General features: G+C 43.4%; 1 protein-coding gene across 3 annotated transcripts in view; it reads right to left on the bottom strand.

Annotated features, from left to right (window-relative positions):
* CDK8 (cyclin dependent kinase 8) overlaps nt 1–18,800 on the bottom strand; it is an 88,682-nt gene that overhangs the window by 34,645 nt on the left and 35,237 nt on the right. For all 3 annotated transcript variants that reach the window (XM_007664104.3, XM_001516766.4, XM_007664105.3), the window contains exon 2: nt 4,937–5,012. In XM_007664104.3, coding sequence (XP_007662294.1) covers nt 4,937–5,012 — 76 coding nt within the window. The remainder of the gene's footprint in view (nt 1–4,936; nt 5,013–18,800) is intronic.

Below are 18,800 nucleotides of genomic sequence, written 5' to 3'. Positions count from 1 at the left end.
GGGAGATCAGTAGTCTGAGTAAGCACAACATAAGTTTGGTGTGAGGTGTCCCATCCCATTGATCCGGAAACAGTGCGATACCCCCAGTGGCCCCGATCATGACCCCAGACTTTTTGGGAGAGCCCTGATCAAAGATACTCAGGATATCGCACTAGATTTGGCCAACAATGCAAATGGCTAGCGTGGCAAACAGTTTATGGGAGAATCTGCGGGGGTTCCTGGGTTGGGGACTCGAAAGTACTCTGCTCTCCCGGAGTGCTACATAAACAGGTTGCTTGGGCTTAGCTCAGTCTGAACTAGGATTTCTGAGGTAGCCAGAACCTCTAGAATGGCCCAGGACCACCCAAAATAAACCACTGTTCCCTTTCACGGAATAACTCATGAAACCTTTAAAGCATAATCATTGAGAATGCCAAACTGCCCAATTAAGAGAGTCCACCCCCACCCCCTCGGCTTAAGACCCTGTGATTCACAAAACCTTTTTCATTTCTGCATGTGAGGACGCTTGTAATATTTAGAGTTGGCAAAATCAGAAGAGATGCAGTGTGATAATTCCTTTATCCAAGTGCACCTTGTTTTACAGGCTGGAAGTTTTTCAAATGGTGTAGGGGAATGTGTCTTCAACCTTGCTGGTTCAACAAAAGTCCATTAAGGTGCAAACCTCTTGGCAGAACTTCTCAACAGCACTTTAACTCCACCCAGAAAAGTCCCTATAGCACTGGAGATGAACAGTCAACATCCTAAGGTAGCTATCCTTTGTTTCCAAGATGACACTAAAGAAGATAGAGGTGGTTGAAAAGACCAAGCAAGAAGCACAGAATAAAAGTTCTGAAGAGAAAATGAACACATGCAGCCAAGCTGAAGACTACTGGGAGACATGAGAAACGGAGAAAGCAGCCAGGCATGGGAGATTCAGGAGTGGATGGATCTCACAGTGAGAAAGACTGTTAGAGCGCAAGAAGCAGAACTGGACAGATTTCCAGACACAACTAGCCAAAACAAGTCACCTGGCAAAGGACAATCATGGTGTGTGATTGGTCTAAGAGGGTGACGGTCCTGGCAGGGTTCGTGGGGCACGAGCTCTGCGAGCCTCCCCACACCCCAGCATGTCTGTCTCTCTCCCTCATTATGGTATCTGTTACTATGTGTCAAACACTGTTCTGAGCCCTGCGGTAGGTACAAATTAATTATATCGGACACAGTCCCTGTCCCGCACGGGGTTTAGAGTTTCAAGAGGAAGAAGAACAGGGTTTAATCCCCATTTTACAGTTGGAGAAAATGAAGCACAGAGAAGTTAAGTGACTTGTCCAGGTCACAAAGCAAGCAATTGGCAAAGTGGAGATTAGAACTCAGGTGCTCCAACTCCCAGGCCAGTGGTCTTTCCACTAGGCCACGCCGCTTCTCACCTGGGTCTCTTCCCCTCACCTGGTACCTGCCTCACCTCCTCCAGGTTCCTCTGCACTTTCTCCCTCCCTTCCAGGCCCATCTGCTGCTCCTTAAGGGAAGCAGCAGTCATCACATCCTGACCAAGGGACAGAAGTTTCTGAGAACCAATATCCTTACTGTGCACTAACATAGAAGGTTGGAAGGCAAAATATCACTGAATTCTGATACCACCAGATTTGGCCTGGGCCTTCTTACTCTGAATTCACAGGACACTCATTTCCTTCACTCTAGCACCTGGAACATAAAGCTTTTCCCATTTGATGTAGCCATCTTTCTTTTCCTAAAGCCCTTTACTCGAGAGAATATGGAGGGAAATGTGAAGGTGCAGAATCCTATTTACTGTATTGCAATTGATCATGATATCTGCTTAGCATCTACTCTGTGCAGAGCGCTATAATAAGGGCTTAGGACAGTAGAACAGAAGCAGTTCCAGACCCTGCTCTCAAAGATCTTATTCATTCAATCTTATTTACTGAGCGCTTACTGGGTGCAGAACATCTTACCATCTAATGGTTAGTCTCTTCCCAATGCTACCGACGAGCTAGGAAGGGAAACTTGTTTCTCTATGTCTTTAAAAAAAAAAAAGATTAAAACTAGATCTCCAGTTTATTCAATGAACAATAAAAGCTCAGTTTATCTACTATGCCTGCTTATAGAAGTATATAAGCTCCCAACGGAAGAACTCTCAGTTAAGGTTAAAGATAAAATTAATTACAGTTTTTTCCTCTACAAAAACTAATTGGTCCTATAATCCACTGAGTTTTTATACAAGCACAAGCTCCAGGTATGGGAGTGGACCTTGAGAACAATCAGGAAATCTGATCTAAATGAGTCAGACCCAGCAAAATTTTCATGTTAAATACAGATCACTGGACTTGCAAGTGAAATAAAATTGCTCTCTCTTTGTACCCAACAAATAGGAAGAGAATCCGTCTTGTAGAAGAAGTCTTTGGTTAGTCTCCTATTTGAACGAAACTTTAGAGACCCCAGATTTGTGTTGGTTAACTTTACTAAACTGGTTTCAGGTCCATTCAGGAACACACCCACATATACTCTTTCTTTTGGTCTTTGAATTGAAAAATTCACACTGCTGTTTCTTTAAGATGAGAGTGGCTTGGACTATCAAATCACTTCTCTGGCTTCTTTTCAGGATAAAAAATTCCATCCTTCTGCCTTTTTCTACTAGGGCTATATTTGCCCCATCCATATGTGAATTGCTCTCCCAGGAAAGTTTTCTAAGACCTTACGGTTCTTTTCGATATTTTCTCTGGATCTGAATTCAGAGTCAGAGGTGGGCTAACGAGGAAAAAATTGGAGCATTATCTACTTCTAGATCCTCCCCTTAGTCATATACCTACCAGCCACTCTTTGCTTTTGGGGGGGAGGGGGGAGGCTAAGGGGCAAAATGGAGAAAAGAAGCGGAGAGGAGCCAGGAAAGTGTTTGTGTAATGAACAGTATTATGAGGTGGCTCATGCTGAGCTTGTGGTCCACTATGATCAAAGGATTTGCTTGCCATTTATATGAAATCATCCTTTTCCCATCTTCTTCCCTGAACACACAGTCTTGTTCTTCCCCTGTTGATCTCGATTCTATGTTTTTGTACCTCTTTTTCTATCTTTCATCACCTAAAATTTTACCTGAGGGCTTAAAGACTTTCAAAAAAGTATCCCAATACCTCCTATTTTAAGCCTTTGCCCAAGTGTTAGCAACCCGACTTTCAGATGGGTGCCACCTCTTAGTCAGTCAGTGACCAAACACTGATTAAACTCTTTCAGGGAATATGGCCCTATTCTTAAGAGTTTACATTCCAAGAGGGGAGAAGACAATCATGCTGACATAAAAATATACCAATTCAAAAGAATATTGTGTAAAATGGAAGTACTGGGAATAGTGACGATAGGTGGGATAACTTTATCCATCTGCTTTCTATTTGATCATTCGGCTCAAAGTAAAAAATGGCCAATGGTACCCAATTCAAGAAAACCACTTCAAAGCCCTTTTGTATTGGATTAGCTGATGAACTGCTATAATTACAAAATAATACAAATTTTGGGCAGAGGGTAATTTAGTACACACACCCCATCCAAACTAACCATCCTAGACAGGTGAAGACCTACCCTAGTTTTAAGGACAACCAGAGAAATCTACCATCACCCTAATAAACTACAGCATGGTTTTAAGTACCCCCAAAAACCATAATTTGGGGGTGATGTTCCATCATGCTGTGTACTGACTTTAGAATAGAAAACACCACTTGCTGAAAAATATTTGGTTCAATCAGTCGAATTTACTGTGTTCAGAGCCCTGAACAAGGCACTTGGGAGAGTTTTCCAACCAAAGTCTACTGCAACATGAAACTTTAAATGGACAAACACCCAACGACTGTTAAGGGACTCGTTTTTGAATGAAATGACAGTCGAGAGGTACATCAACTGGTGGCCCAAGGTCTGGGCTGATTTACACCCAGCTTCTTGGGCCGTTTGGAACTGGCCACCCCGGGTCCCAGAGTTTCAGGAGGCTGCTCCAGGAGCCCCAACTGCTTCTGGTTTTAAGTTAGAGAAATATGAGGAGTTGACCAAAAAAAAAGCTTAATTTGCTTCATTCCTATGACTAAGAAATAACATATTTAATATGCAAACATCTCCTCTCAGAAATAAGGAATGCACTACACAACCCGTTCCTGTATTCAGACACTGTTCACTCACGAGAATCTTGGTCCCAAAACAAGATATTTTCAAGTGAAAAAATATTGGAAGAGATGTAAAAACCCGAGATAACACATTCAATTTATGAAAGATATATTAATTACCCTTTGAATATGCTTAGTACTAAATTCATGAGATGGAGCTACCAGTGGCAAAGTTCCCTGCAACATACCTTATCTGTGGGAGGAAGTTGCAAAGCTAGGTAGAACAAAGAAAAAGCTTACACCTCCCAGGCTACAATGCTTTGAGTTAATCCAGATGGCAAATTCAAAGTTGCATTTCTTAAAATGCAAGGAACAAGGATCGAGATACAGAAGTCAAAGACCAGACCAAATGTTTTGTGTTGAGTGGATGGACATACTGCAAAGTACAGTATTAACAGGAAGGACACTTTCCTCTCAGGATCAAAAACATTTTACTGCTCCTAATTTGAAGTTTTAAACCGGAGAAAAAAACACAGCTGTATGTTATTGTGCACACACGAATGAAAAGATAAATACTGTAAAAACAAGTACTGCAGGTTTTGGTTTCAATTCTCATCAGAGTTCATGTTAACCGGGTCTTCAACATACCTGGAATAGTATCTGGAATTTTGGTGTTCACTAAATGCAATATTATGCTAATTTCATAGTGTAATAATTCAGACACTTGCTGAATTCTGGCTTTCTTTACATCCCCAAATTACCAGTAAATTTCATATTAAGACACTTGCTAAAGTATTGCCAGCAAAAGCACTTTCATTATCTAGAGTCAAATTGCTAATTAAAAAAAGAACATAACTTACCGCTATTTCTCTGCATGCTGACATAGAAATCCCAGTACCTTCTATTTGTTTTAAAGCATAGTCTTTATCATCTTTCCTGGAAAGAAAAAAATTTGTGAATCCAAAATATCATTCATTTTCTAAAAACTAAATAAATGCAGTCAAAACTCACATGGAAAACATTGCATTGGGCTCTCCAGAGGTCTGGTCACCTTTCCTTGTATTAGGAAATGTATCCTCTCGAATCCTACCTAGACTCATGTCTAGCTAATTACTACAACTTGCTTGCTCAATTACGAAGTGAGAAGCAGTCTGACCTAGAGCTTAAAATCACGGACCTGAGAGCCAGAAGGACCGTGGTTCTAATCCCGCCTCCACTGCCTGTCTGTTGTGTGACCCTGGTTAAGTCACTTAAACTTCTCTGCCCCTCGGTTACTTCACCTGTAAAACTGGGGTTAAGACTGCAGGATCCCATATGGGATCTGGACTGTATCCAACCTGACAAGCTTGTATCTACCCCAGTGCTTAGTACAACGCCTGGCACATAAGCCCTTAACATAGAAATGATTTTTTTTATATTCATGTCCATCTCTGGCTCTAGAATGTAAACTCCTAGGGGGCAGGGAACGCGTCTGTCAACTCTGTTGTAGTATACTGTCTCAAATGTTTAAAACAATGCTCCGCATACAGTAAGCGTTCAAGAAGTACCACTAATTCATTAACAAATACCCCCAAAACACCTTTGCAATTCAAGGGATCCTCTTGTACCTTAGTTGGGCATTGCAAATACAGTCAAGGCAGTCCAATACTCCTGCTTGCCCTTCCCCTATCATTGGATTGGCCCAAAGTCAAGAGATCTGGGTGGCTCTTTCCCGGGAGCAACTATGAGGGAATCAACCCGTCTCCTTGGGCCATATGCAGTCGGTCTAGACGGAGTTACTCCAAAGACATTTGGCACCACTCCCATATGTGGTTACCACACCTTTCTGCAGCCACTTGCCCCTCTTAAAAACTAGACTCCCCTTCTCCCTAGCGCAGAGCTTCCCACCTGGGCCCTACCCTCTTCTTCCCCACCCCGCTGTTTTCTGCTGACTCCCATGTCGGGGTACCGTGCGGAAACCTCTGCTTTCGGGCAAAATTGGCCAGAATCAGACCAGGTGCCTCAGAGACCGTATCTGCGGGACACCTTCACAGAATGCTGCGAGCCAGCTCCGGGTTACTCCCACCCAGACACCAATTACTTCATTCAATTTGACTTGGTAGTACAGTGATTATTTTAACTTAAGACCCTATTCAAAAATCACCTCGATTCTGAATGGCTGAACTCTCCTTGCCACTGAAACACAAAGGAGTTATGCTTCAGCTGTAATTTGGCAATAAAGCTAGAAAGGGGAGAGGAGAGTATTCTTACCTGCCAACATCTCTCTCCCCACACCACCCCCAAAAATCTATCCCCCCCCGGGGTGGTCTTCCTTCTAGTGAAATCCAGGGGCAGCAAAGGCTACTAATTGCCTGGAGGTCAGCCAAGAAAGGGCCAGTCCCTCTCTATTTGTCCTCTGATTCAGGAACTTCCAAAGCAAACACACCCACAAAGTAGAACCCTACAGTTTTCCTCTGCTTTAAATCTATTGTTCTTCAAAGATATTTCTGCTGCCAGAGCTACAGGGTACCAAGTGAAACACAGTAAGGGGCAAATATGTAGGGGACTTGGGAGAAAAGTTCTTCTAAAATCAGTTTCTCCTTCAAATGACCAGTAAATCAGGACAATACGAGTGGCGCTGGCCCATACTGGCCAAGCCTCTGAGTACTCCAGACTGTACGCTCCAGGGGCACCCAAAAGTAGAGGTGGCTCAAGAAGTGAATACAGCGTCTTCTGAGAAGTCTAGAGTATGGTACGTATTGATTTCACTACTGGGAGGTGGTACCCACACAAGGAGCTGTGCAAAGAACAGAGGTATATCTCAGTAATTTATTTATTCATTTATTTATTTATGTACATCAATGTCTGTCTCCCCTTCTAGACTGTGAGCTCGCTGTAGGCAGGGAATGTGTGTTTGTTGTTGTATTTCCCCAAGCAATTAACACAGTGCTTTCCACAGAGTAAGCACTCAATAAATATGATTGAATGAATGAATGAAAGGTGCAGCAGGGAGAGGGGCAGTTCTCTTTCCTGTGCCTCGGCTCAATGGCCAACAGCGTCAGCAGGGCTCCGGAGGTCAGGTTGGGATGTTCAGCCTCCTTGAAGGCTTCCCAGAGAGGCTCCAGGATTCTTCCTGATCCACAGCCACTGCCGTTATGCTTTCCTGGGTTCTAATCCCGGCTCCGCCACATGTCTGCTATGTGACCTTGGGCTAGTCACTTAACTTCTCTCTGTGCCTTAATTACCTCATCTGCAAAATAGGGATAAGAGTGTGAGCCCCATGTGGGACAGAGATTGTGTCCAACCTGATGAACCTGCATCTACCCATGATTAGAACAGTGCTTGGCATATAGTAAGCGCTTAATACCATAATTATTATTATTATGGCTATTCCCACCCCTACAGTGGCTTCCTGGACAGTTAATGGTCATGATGGAAACCTTTCAGCCCCTTTTGGGGGAGGGATGCTTGGTTCAAACTGAAGAGAATCCCGATTCAAGAGGAAAACACCCAGGATGACTGGAAGAAAATTTCTTTCTCATCTTCCAAACTTGGAAGACAAGAATCAGCATGAATTGGAGCACATGTACATCAGTCAACAAAAATCTGAAGGATATGTGGTCCGGCCTCGGCCTAAACAAGTTGCTAAATTAATTTTGGGTTGCAGACGAAAGAAGGAATAATGTCTGCTGGAATTACATTACTCCCCATCGCAATAGTGACTGAACCAGTTAGATCCCCTGTATCTTCACCAGAAGCCGTATATTTCTATTATTGATGCCAAAGCTTTCTCCATAATGAAGTGGCCGCAGTTAAGACTATAAGCCAGACCACAGCACTTAGCCTTGTAAATGTTTTTTTCCAATAAAAAAAATACCCTGGGAACAAGGAAAACTTTAAGAATCTTCAAAGAAATATCCCTTCTACAACTGAGAAAAAGTACCCTGAAGAGAATAGGGAAATTCAACTCTTCTCCCAGTTTCAAAATGCAAGCTCTAACTGCATTTCTTATAGTTAGTTTAGGCTAAGATTTGCTTTTTAAAACCTGAAGGGAAGGTGAAAATGAATACTAATTAGGAAATGTCACTGGAATACATCAATGGCAGGTCCTTCTAGAGCAGTACTGCTTTACTGACAGTGATGCACAAGGATGTTTGGAGGAAGGGTGGGATGCTGACAATCACATTTTTAAGGACTACTTTCTACCATCCTTAACCTTTCCTGCTGAAAAACCATAATCACACATCTCTTGTTTATAACTTTATCAATCATTCTTGATCCTTATAAAAACATGAACATCAGCTCCCCAAGACAGTATGAAACTGAAGCTTGGGGGCATGGGTTTCCTGGCAACTTGCCATTTTCCTATTTTTGCAGTAGCTACCACCGAGCGACAGGCTAAGAAGAAAACGGGTACTTTTCCTCAATTGCAGAAGTCTGAATTAATCAGTGAGGAAAAGTTTACTTTTCCACTCTGGGTTCTTATAACCCTCTGATGTGTCTTATCTAAGAAACGCTTGAGATTTGATCGATCTGACTAGAGAACGAATCTCAAGAATTACTGGTAAAAGCTTGGCATGACCATGTAGGCAGAACTTTGCCCAAATTTCCCTGGATCCTCAAGGGATTTAAGGAGACCTCAGGAATCTGGATTTGAAGGATAACTGTCTTCTAACTACAGCAATCGGAGCACATTCTAATGCGGTTTGAAGCATGGCACATACGTTACTAGTAGTGAAGATCTCCTGGAAACGACTGTTTCTTGGAACTCGAGAATAATCATAACAATCTGAGTCGGTAATAATTCGCCACACCAGTAACACCAACGGCACATTCCCAAGATGGCTGAGGGGGAGATGGCTTAATGGTGGTACTGGAAAGGAAGGAAACTGTGACAACTACGAGTCTCCCATAACTGGGATCTTATGGGAAAGGAGGGACAAGAAAAGAGAGAAGAGCTATCTACTAGTTGTCTTCCTTCAGCTTCCCATTGGCTCAGCCTCTAAACTGGGAAGAAGAGTGGGGAACGAGAAAGGGGAGAGAAGAGGAGGGGGTGGTGCTTCTTTAGGGTACAGTAGAGCAGCATGGTTTAGGGGGAAGAGCACAGGCCTGGGAATCGGGGGATCTGGGTTCTAATCCCGGCTCTGCCACCTGCCTGTTGTGTGATTTTGGACAAGTCACTTACCTTCTCAGTGCCTCAGTTTCCTCATCTGTAAAATGGGGGTTCCCTCATACGTACACTGTGAACCCCATGTTCATTCATTCCAGCTACTTCCTGAGCACTTACTGGGTGAAGAGCAATGTATTAAGTGCTTGGGAAAGAACAAAAAAAAAAACAGTAACATTCCCTGCCCACAACGAGCTAGGACAGGGACTGTGTCTGACTTGATTGTCTTGTATCTACCTCAGCACTTAGTATATGTGCTTGACACCCAATAGGGGCTTAAGTACAACAAATAAATATTATTCTTATATGCTCTCAGTTGGCACCGACATTCCTGAAAAACAGGAAGTTTAGGACCCCTTCAAGGCATTTGGAAGATTATCCACCTCTACCAATGATTAAAGTAGTCCCCCAAAAGTTATTTGAGAATGAAGCACATGTTTTGACAACGTCTGAATTTTCAAGGGACCAGGTTATGATCTTCCAAGGTTACTTCCATTTAAAATAATAATAATTTAATATAGGATTGGTGTCTGCTCAGGAATTGTTTGTACTGAATAGACAGAGCTTAAATTTCTACCCTGACTCAACTCTCCTGAACCATATTAGTGCTCCAGAACAATAGAAATGTAGAAGGGTAAAAGATAGAAAAATAAAAGAAAAATCCCAAGGGTCAAGCTCTATTTTGAGATTTTTTTTACCAGAAGTTTATCCCTTAACCAAATGAAAAAAGTCTGAACAAGAGATAAAAGAGGTTGACTAATATGCTCATGATTTTTCTACACTACAAATTGCTCCCTGTTAGGAGAATGGCCTAATGCCATCAGGAAATGCAAAACAGTCCACACCAAAGGGGAAAATGTCACTGAATATCAGAACCAGACTTACCACAAAATACAGTATGCAGTGGAAAAAGCTGCTTTGGAATTTTGACAACCATCCCCAAACCATCTAGTAGAAACAGTGGATGCAAAAGAGATCAAATTCTTTCATTCTCCATTGAAAATAGAAGATGCCTCCTTAGGATTCACTCCCTGGTAAGATCAAATTGTGGAGTTCCAGAAAACACTAACCCCAACTAATACTAGTAAATGGCTCTTTTACAGCATTAAATAATGCAAAAGCTTTCAGTCAGGTGAGTGCTTGCTTTTCGTAAGAGACTCTATAAATTCTTTAAGGGCGAAGATCATGTCCATTAATTCTAATACTCACCCTTGCGTTTAGTACAAAGTTCTGCATTCAGTAGCCTTTATCCCAAGAGGCCAAAGGAGCTACTTGCTTTTATAGAAGGAAAGAAGAAAGTGACTTGCTCTCATTATTGAGTAGTCTGTAATAATAATGTATTTGTATTTGTTAAGTGCTTACTATGTGCAGAGCACTGTTCTAAGCGCTGGGGTAGATACAGGGCCATCAGGTTGTCCCACGTGAGGCTCACAGTCTTAATCCCCATTTTACAGATGAGGTAACTGAGGCACTGAGAAGCTGCCAAGTGGCAGAGCCAAAATTCAAACCCATGACCTCTGACTCCCAAGCCCGGGCTCTTTCCACTGAGCCATGCTGCACATGGATCAAATTATGCCACTTCACTCAATTGATGGTATTTCACCCATATTCTTCCTTTGAATGTCTTCGAAAATATCTTCTACGACATCTACTGCCAATGATCTGACTGGAACCCTGGAAACCCAAATCCTTTCTGAGAAACACTTGCAAATGGACAAGGAGAGCTTAAAAATATGAGTAAAATAAGGAAATAGCAGGAAAGCAATCTTAATACTTCAAAAATGAATATTGGAGGTGAAGGGAAATAGCTACGTGTGTGTGATCTAGGAATTAAAATTTAAAGGAATCAGATGCGTCAGCCTCAAAAAAGACCGGTGGATTAGGGGGTTACTGTACATATGAGGTAGCCTGTCAAGCAAAGTAGCAACTATTCCTGCAGAACTATACATTCTGCAGTGCTATGTAGTAGGTGTGTTCCAGAGCTCTCGCCCAGATGCTTTTCTACCCCATTTAACCTAGAATCATTACAGCGTTCTACTTTGGGGCATTAGAATATTGTGCCGGGTAAAATGTGGAGGAATCAGAGTCTGCAAGGGGGTGAACTAGGATGATCGAAAATATTAGTTACCATCTTTGGTTGCTTCCCAGCGGGGACCTTTTGAGAAGAGTTTTGAATTTCGAGAACTTAATGTTTAAGTCTCTCAATTATCCATGTTCATATTTTTATGGTCTCTGTTAAGTGCTTACTCAGAGGTCAAGCACTGTTCTAAGTGCTGGGGCATATACAAGTTAATCAGGCTGGATACAATCTATGTTCCACAGGGGGCTCAGAGTCAAAGTAAGAGGAGGAACAGGTAGCTGAGGAAATTGAGGCACAGAGAAGTTAGATGATTTGCCTAAGGTCACACAGCGGGCAAATGGCAGAGCTGGGATTAGAACCCATGGAGGAGCCAGGATTAGAACCCAGGCCTTCTGGCTCCCAGGCCCATACTTTATCCACATTGCTGGTTTAGACAACTAAAATCCTGAAATGATCTTCAAAAATGTATTTCAGCCATTAACTTCAGACTTTGCACAAGTAGCAATAATTGATTTTTCCCCTGCTTTTAATTCAGCTTAATATTTGTCAAGTATCTATCCGATTCTCCTCTGTGTTCCTTGTAATGTCCTCTAGAAGAATTAACAAGCAGTTGAGATAAACAAAACACAGAAAGTGGGGAGAAAAAACCCTTCACTAACTAAAAGTTGACTGCATACCCTGTGACTAGTTAAATTTTATAGTGAAAGCTGAGGCTTCTGTTCCTTGAAATTACAGTGTGCATTTAGGTAGTATTTGGTCAATTCACACTAAACAGTTGCCATGTCTTTACTTTCCTTCCAGTTCCTTTTTTTTCATCATATGGCACCAATTTCAGATTTCTTGTCCTATATCCAAGACGCTGCCTCTTTTCTTTTTTTTAAAATTTCAAAACTCTGCCAAGGGAGCAGAGCCTGCCTTGGAGACAACAGGCACTACTGCTCAACCTCGTCTCACATGTAGTTAGACTGTGGCATTTGAAAAGAGCATAGCAAAAGCCTAGAAAATTTGAACCCATCACTGAACAACATCTCCATACTTCTAATTCCCCTGGGATGGTGCCCAGGCCTGAAAGCCAACTTGTTTGATTCCGAAGCACGAGACACACTATTTCTTTGTCTCACATAGTGTTGAATTCTCCTACACTTTGAATAGCTCTGCTTACACATGCCTTTTTATTCGGAAATTCAGAATAAGCAGAAGTATAGGCTTTCATATGAAGCCCAATTTAAAAAAAAACATTCCATTTCTAGAGTATATAAATAAAGCCCTTTTCCTTCCCTCCTTTCTCCCATCCTACTTGCATTTGCACAATGACTACACCAAAAAAAAAAAGTCTTTTCAGCCTAGATAGGAAGTGCTTAAATGACAAATGATCAGAAAAGCATTAAAAATGTTAAAAAGGATGTCAAAAAGGCGTGGAGGGTACAGGGTCCTAGCCTGGTTGGAATTTTCCTTCAGCACACAGGTTCGTTTGTGCCTTCCACCAGAAGGATAAAAAGAGGGTGCACTGAATAGGCAAGTCTCAAAAAGGGCCCAGGAGAAGCGGGAGAGGAGAATACACAGACTAACTCCTTTAAGTAAGACTGAAAAATACTCACGGCTCAGTCACGCGGACAGTTAAAATAAAACTTCCAAGCAAAGGAACTGCTTCTGAAATCGTTTGTCCTCGATTATTTGGATGAAATCATTAGGCATTTCTAAATACAGAATATAGAATTGTGTGGAGACTTAGAAAGAAACAACTCATGAATGTGTTGGGGACCTTGTGCTCCCAAGAAGAGTTCCTATATGAACTGGAATTCAATTAGAGAGATTTATTGATAAGGCTTAAAGTAATTACACGGTATCAGGGAAGAAAGCATATCTTTGTGGAACCAAAAAGTGTATAACAGAAGGACATTGCAAATCTGAATTCCTTAGCCAGATGGGAATCTGGTATTTAACTCTTTGCTACTGTAACAATGCCCACTCATGCTGCTTTAGTTAATGGCCTAGTAATATTTCTGCTATAAACATATTTCTGGGATTTACAATTTGGATCAAGACCAGCATACGGCTATTGTGCAGGAAGAACGTTTCTTCTTTTTTTAAAAAATGTCAATCCAGAAGACACAAAATTTGAGAGCTTAGTGCAAACTGGCAACCCACCTCAATAAGGACCAATTAATGGAAAGAGCAGGAAATTGGAGGAGAAAAGAAAATATCTGCCCTTTTGAGAAATCTGCTCCAAGCAGCCTAAAAAGAACTAGAAAAGGAAAACACAAAGGAGGGAGACTCACTTACAGAACACAAGGAGTCCTGAATTTCCCCCAGCAGTTAGTACAGTGCTCTGCACAAAGTAAACACACAATACCATTTACTGAGTCCCCTATCTGTAATCTATTTTACTATCTCCCCCTCCTAACTCCTTATGGGTAAGGACTATGTCTACCAGCTCTACTGTGCTCTGCACACAATAAGCGCTCAATAAATATCCTTGATGTTCCTGATGGCACCCGAAGAAGTTCCAGAAGATTGCTAAATGGCCATAAGCTCATCTGACCCCTCCGTAGCTGGAAATGCAACCTCCACCACCCTTCTGCCCAGTATTGCCTGGCACCGAGCCCCGCCCCTGAAGGAATGGAGGGTAGGGCAGAATGCCATGCCCCGGGGCCCCAAGCGCCCCTTCCGCCAGAGCCTCCGCCTGATGCCGCGGGGAGCACACATCACCTGCAAGCGGCCTTGACCACATGGCGGCTTCTCACGCAAGGCTGCTCTTGCTTTAAATAGTCAGGTGCCCGAAGGCGGTGCTCCTGATTAACTCTTACCTGTTTCGGCAGGTGGCATTTCTGATTTGCTAAATTCTACCCCGTCTACCCAGTGTCACCCCACCCCCAATTTAGACTGGTGCCCCTTTGGGTCTGTGGAACTTTTGAAATGTCTGTGGCCGGGGGGGGGGGGGGGGGGGAATAGGGGATATGTGGGCAAACTTAAAGCCCCCAATTTTGGTTTTGTTTTTTATTGGGGGGGGGGATTATGGCATTAAAGTGCTTACTATGTGGTGGGCACTGTACTAAACACTGGGGTAGATACAAACTCATCAGGTTGGACACAGTCCAGACCCACATGGAGCTCACAGTCTTAATCCCCATTTTACAGATGAGGGTCACTGAGGCACAGAGAAGTAATGTGACTTGCCCTAGGTCCCACAGCAGACAAGTGGTGGAGCCAGGATTAGAGCTCAGCTCCAAATCCTACTCCCTGGGAAGGCTAGGAGAGACTGGAACTGCTAACTTTTCTCATCTCTATGAAGCAGAAACAGAGCCCCATTTACACCATGATGTTTTGGGTGTTTTCTGGAATCTCTGGGATTTCCAAACACTGTCATGTGCTTATTGCAAAAGCATAGCAAGTAAAGGACAACTATTTCAAGACCACGAGAGAGTAACCTACTGTTATTCTGTACTCTCCCAAGTGCTCTGCACACAGTAAGTGCTCAGTAAATATGACTGATTGATTGATTAACTACACATCAAAATAATCTCTTGTAACCACCACTGCCAACAAAACCCAGCAGCCAAGGGTGAATTCTGAAATGCTACCTGGGCATTTTTGGCAGTTTTTCAAATGTATTTTTCAAACTTACCTTTGAAAGCTATTTAGACATGCTTAAACAGTGTGGAAAGAAAAGGTTATGAACAATAAGCACACAGAATTGCTCAATGAGACACCTCCCTCTCCCATGATCATCTTCAGTTTTTCCAGTGGCCGTTCGTTCATTTGGCATCCCCGCGTCATTCCTAACATCTGGAGGGAGAGGTAGGATTGCCAGGACTGCAATTTACAAGTGTACTGTTGTCCCTATAATCTCCTTCCAAGTTAGCACAATGTGTTTCATTTTAAAAAAGAGCAGGGAAGTTTTTTATATTCATTTCTCCCGCAGGCAGCTAGCTACCTTACCAATTAAAAGTCGAGTACCCTGCTTCACTTACCTAGATTTAAATAACTTCAGGAAACACAGGCAGTTTCACAGGCCAATTAGAAGCAGCAGTTAGGACCTTTAAAACCTAAGGTACAGGAACACCCAGTTCCTCTAGAACGCGGGGGCTGGATGCTTGCGAAGCCCCGCCTTAAGGAAAACTCACACCGTAGCCCTCACCGTCCCGACACTGCCTACGTGCAAAAAGGTTGAGAACACGGTACGTCCACCCGAAACAAGCCCTCCCTGTTGGAAGAATGTTCCTTAATTCCCTGACTGCATGCTAATGAAAATGCACGTTGTAAACACCCGTTAAGGTAGAACCGAGGCTATTCATTCAATCGTATTTATTGAGCGCTTACTGTGTGCAGATCACTGTCCTAAGTTATTAAAATATGATCAAATGCTTTAGCCTAACCAGTGTAACCCTATCATTTTGGAACCAAAACACAAAGAAGCTCTGAAAGAAGCTTCAGTAGCAGACCACTTGAAAACAGAGGGGAAAAAATGGATTCTAAGGTGATAACTATTCAATCTCATGAACGCCTCAAATGGAATTCTAGAGTGATGGGTGTTTAGTGCACCAGAGTTTCAATTTACCACCAACATCATTTATACAGTCTCCACTAAAAGTCTGTCTGGTGTTTGGCCTGTGGCCATTTCCGCCACAACTGTTACTTAATTGCTAATCAACAGGCATTTCTGAAGGATACTCTTCAGCCTCAAACTTACTGCTTGTTTCTTCTCCCAGTTGGAAGAACAAACCACATCCCTCCCCGCCTTCAAGCAGTCATCTCCTTTGGGGACACTCCCTGATTAATCTTCCCAGCTTCCCAGTCCTCCTGACAGCCTCCTTGGCACTCATATATTTACGTTCACTTACTTTCATTTGGTTCTAATATTTAAATCCACTCTCATTCTTTGCTCTGGCAGATTGATCAGTTCCTATCTACAAACCCTTACGTTAGATTGGACGCTCCAAAAGGTAAATAGAAAGGTCCTTTACTAAATCTGCCTGGGGTGGGGCTTTGAGTGGGGCACTTAAAGGGCCCAGTTTCAAAAGGGTATGGCATTTGGGAGCCGGGGCCTGTGGGGTGGGGGGCAGCTTCCGATGCTGGCCAAAAAAAGCCCCCGAAGTGAAAAGTTGAACACGCTCAAAAACTCAGAGGAGAAACAGGTGGCCCCAGCTGGCCCCAGATCCCTGAGGAAGTGCCAGGAGCCTCTCACCAGGCCCTGGATTCCAGGATTCCTGACTGTCAGGCGGAACCCCCGCTCCGGCCCCAGATCTGCCGCTGGGTCCCGACCAGCCTCTCCTTTGAGCCAGAGAGAGTGCAAGGAACACCCAGCTACACTACAGTCCCCTTCCATGCTCTGGAACCAGGGCTTGGTGGGGAGGGGGACGCCGAAATAATAATGATAATAATGGTATTTCTTAAGCTCTTACTATGTACCAAGCACTCTTCTAAGCGCTAAGGTAGATAGAAGGTCATCAGGTTGTCCCACATGGGGCTCACAGTCTTAATCCCCATCTTAATAATAATAATAATGTTGGTATTTATTAAGCGCTTACTATGTGCAGACCACTGTTCTAAGCGCTGGGGTAGATACAGGGTAATCAGGTTGTCCCACATGAGGCTCACAGTTCATCCCCATTTTACAGATGAGGTAACTGAGGCACAGAGAAGTTAAGTGACTTGCCCACAGTCACACAGCTGACAAGTGGCAGAGCCGGGAGTCGAACCCATGACCTCTGACTCCGAAGCCCAGGCTCTTTCCACTGAGCAAAGATGAGGGTGTAAACTGAGGCCCAGAGAAGTGAAGTGACTTGCCCAAAGTCAGACAGATGCCAAGTGGCGGAGTCGGGATTAGAACCCACTACCTCTGAATCCCAAGCCCGTGCCCTTTCCATGAGGCCACGATGCTTCTCCTCCAGCCTCCAGCCTGGTCCTGGAGTCTGACAGAGGCAGGGTCCCCCTCCCTCCGGCCCCCAACCTAGTCAGAGGTGGGGCAAAGGCACCTACTCCCCTCCCACCTGGTTTCTGCCTGGGTTTCCAAGTGCTCCTAGTGGTCCTCTGCCTGAGGAAAGCATTCAGTAAAAAAGCATTCAGTAAAAACTGTTGCTCCTGAACCTAGATTCTGTGCTGAGTATGTCTAGCTTTCCTAATTCAATTCAGTCATATTCAATTGTATACTGAGTGCTTACTGCATGCACAGCACTGTTCTAAGCTCTTGGGAAAGTACAATACAGCAATAAAGAGTGACAGTCCCCGCTCACAACCACAACCCTGCAACTTGGGACGCTGGTGCTCTAATTTTCACAGCGTCCAATGCCACATGGGTGAGCACAGACCTATTCTGATGCCATGCCATCCTGCAGCCAAAAAGGCCTGCGCCGCCAGATGACTAAACTCCGGATGGTTCTGAACCAATGTATTTTAAAAGGGCCTCCGACTGTGCAAATATGTGGAGGGCGGCTTCTCTCCCATCCCACTCAACTCACTAACACTTCAATCATTTATTGGATGTTTCCTGGGTGCAGAACACTATACTAAGCACTCGGGAAAGTGCACTACAACAGAGTTGATAGGCCGAATCCCCGCATGCTGGAGATGATGAGATTGTTCAGTTATTTATTCACGAACTTGGCTCCCGCTGCTAATACACGTCTCCATTCGTTATATGGTATTCTGGCATTCATTTTAAAATTATTCCAGGAAAGGGAGGAATCAACATGACGGATGATTAATCAGATGAGTTAGCACTGACAATAACTAGGTTGAATCTGCAATTCAATCAGCCAAGTTATTGGGCATCTTCTGGGTGCAGAACACCTTACTAAGCACTAACCTGTGGTCACGAGTGCGCTGCAGCAGGGTGCGATGCTTATTCTGGCTAAAAAAAAATGGCAAAATACTTTCCGACACAATTTAAATCATTCAAATAGGATACGTGAACTTTTTACGGTATCTGTTAAGTGCTTACTGGGTGCTCGGCACTGTACTAAGCACTGGGGTAGATACAAAATAATGGGGTTGGACACAGGGCTCAGCCTCAATCCCCATTTTACGGAAGAGGTAAATGGGGCACAAAGAAGTTAAATGACTTGCCCAAGGTCATACAGCAGACAAGTGGCGGAGAAGGGATAGGAACTCAGGTCCTCTGACTCACAGGCCCGTCCTCTTTCCACCAGGCCACACTGCTCCCAATATTAGGACCCAAGTAGTTAAAACGAAGGAATTTTTTCTGCAACTTATCCATAGTAGAGTACTGTACCACTCCAAAGAAAACTGTGTCATCTGGGGAGATTTCACTGCATATTCCCTCTTTTGACTCAAAACCAGTTCTCGCCCTGATTCCTGGGGGAACTCTCATTATCTGCAATTCTCCATTCTGGAAAGGAACAATTTATGCCCGCCTTTCATTTTTTATCTTCTAACATTTTTCGATCCATGACAGAACCTGTCTCCCAATTCCATGGTTGCTCAGCTTTCTTAAAAGCCTTTGGCGCGGCCCTAGCCTATGGCCTTCCGAAAGTCGAAA

Source organism: Ornithorhynchus anatinus, chromosome 20, assembly GCF_004115215.2.
Source record: "Ornithorhynchus anatinus isolate Pmale09 chromosome 20, mOrnAna1.pri.v4, whole genome shotgun sequence".
NCBI classification, from domain to species: Eukaryota; Metazoa; Chordata; class Mammalia; order Monotremata; family Ornithorhynchidae; genus Ornithorhynchus; species Ornithorhynchus anatinus.
The sequence above is the reverse complement of the archived record's forward strand: the minus strand, read 5'-3'. Positions and strand labels throughout refer to the sequence as shown.